The following is a 1072-nucleotide window of genomic DNA, read 5'->3' as shown; positions in this document are numbered from 1 at the left end:
ATTTATTAAATCAACATTTAATTCAATAATTGTATTTATTTAAAATTAAATCAAACAGAGAAAACAAAATGGGTGTTTATTTTCAAATCGAATAAATAAAATTATAGGAGCATCATAGTTTAATTGGTGTTGCTAATGTATTTTTGGAAGTGTTACTTCATGATATGAGGCTTGATTATCATGTTCCAATTATTAGTCAACAGGTAAGCATTAAAATAATACAAATAATAAGAGATAAAATTATCTGGCTAAGTTTTAGAAAACACACAAAAAAAAAGATATCTAGCCAAGTCTAAAGAACAATAAAAAAATCTGGCCAAGTCTAAACAACAATAGAAAAAAAAAAAAGAAATGGTATAAGATTAGTTTATAAAATTATTGTAGGGTGAAGTTAGTGGTCGTCTTCATGTTGAAGTATATCGTTTATGTGAAATGGATGATTCTGGTATTGTAAGTAGTTTGGATTCATTGGATTCAAATCGTACATTAGATCAACAATCTATTGGTGTTACTTTTTTGGGCAAAACAATTAAATGCAGGGTAATGTATAATTTATTTATGTGTTATGTGTGTATGTTTTTTTTTAAATATTAAAATTAAATTAAATTTTGTAAAAATTTTTTTAATTATATGTAAATTTTAGGTTCGTATTAAGAAAGCATCAAATTTACCATCATCATTATCACATTTTGTATTTTGTCAATATTCATTCTTTAATATTAGCGAAATTTTGGTTGTTGCTCCAATCTTTGATCCAAATATATCACAATCAGATCATGTTGATATTTCATCCAATTCTAATTTTCAATTCGATCATGAAAAGGTTTCGTTATTATCATCATTTACTTTACAAATAATTACTTTAAATTAAATGATTTGTTAATTTGGTTAAAATTAATTAAAATCTATTATAAATTATTCGGTTATCAAAAATTAGAGAAAATTTAGCATTTCCTCTAATTAATTAAATCGTTAAAGAAAAATTAATAATTTATCTGTTTGTAAAAAAGTTAAATGCAGTTTGTGTTTTTTGCTAAATGATTTTTGGATGATTTTACTCTAGATGATTGGT

At 23.3% G+C, this 1072-nt stretch overlaps 1 protein-coding gene across 1 annotated transcript; it reads left to right on the top strand.

The window, feature by feature from the left end:
* Positions 1-164: 164 nt before the first annotated feature.
* Positions 165-871, top strand: LOAG_15935 (hypothetical protein; the record flags this gene model as incomplete). The annotated part of the gene is made up of 3 exons (XM_003151423.1): positions 165-203; positions 385-540; positions 644-871. 3 exons carry the CDS (start codon positions 165-167, stop codon positions 869-871), a joined length of 423 nt encoding a protein of 140 aa, XP_003151471.1.
* Positions 872-1072: the final 201 nt, after the last annotated feature.

The sequence above is a fragment of the Loa loa genome (assembly GCF_000183805.2).
Source record: "Loa loa unplaced genomic scaffold supercont3.3239, whole genome shotgun sequence".
Classification (NCBI taxonomy): Eukaryota; Metazoa; Nematoda; class Chromadorea; order Rhabditida; family Onchocercidae; genus Loa; species Loa loa.
This window is presented reverse-complemented; position numbering and strand designations above follow the sequence as displayed.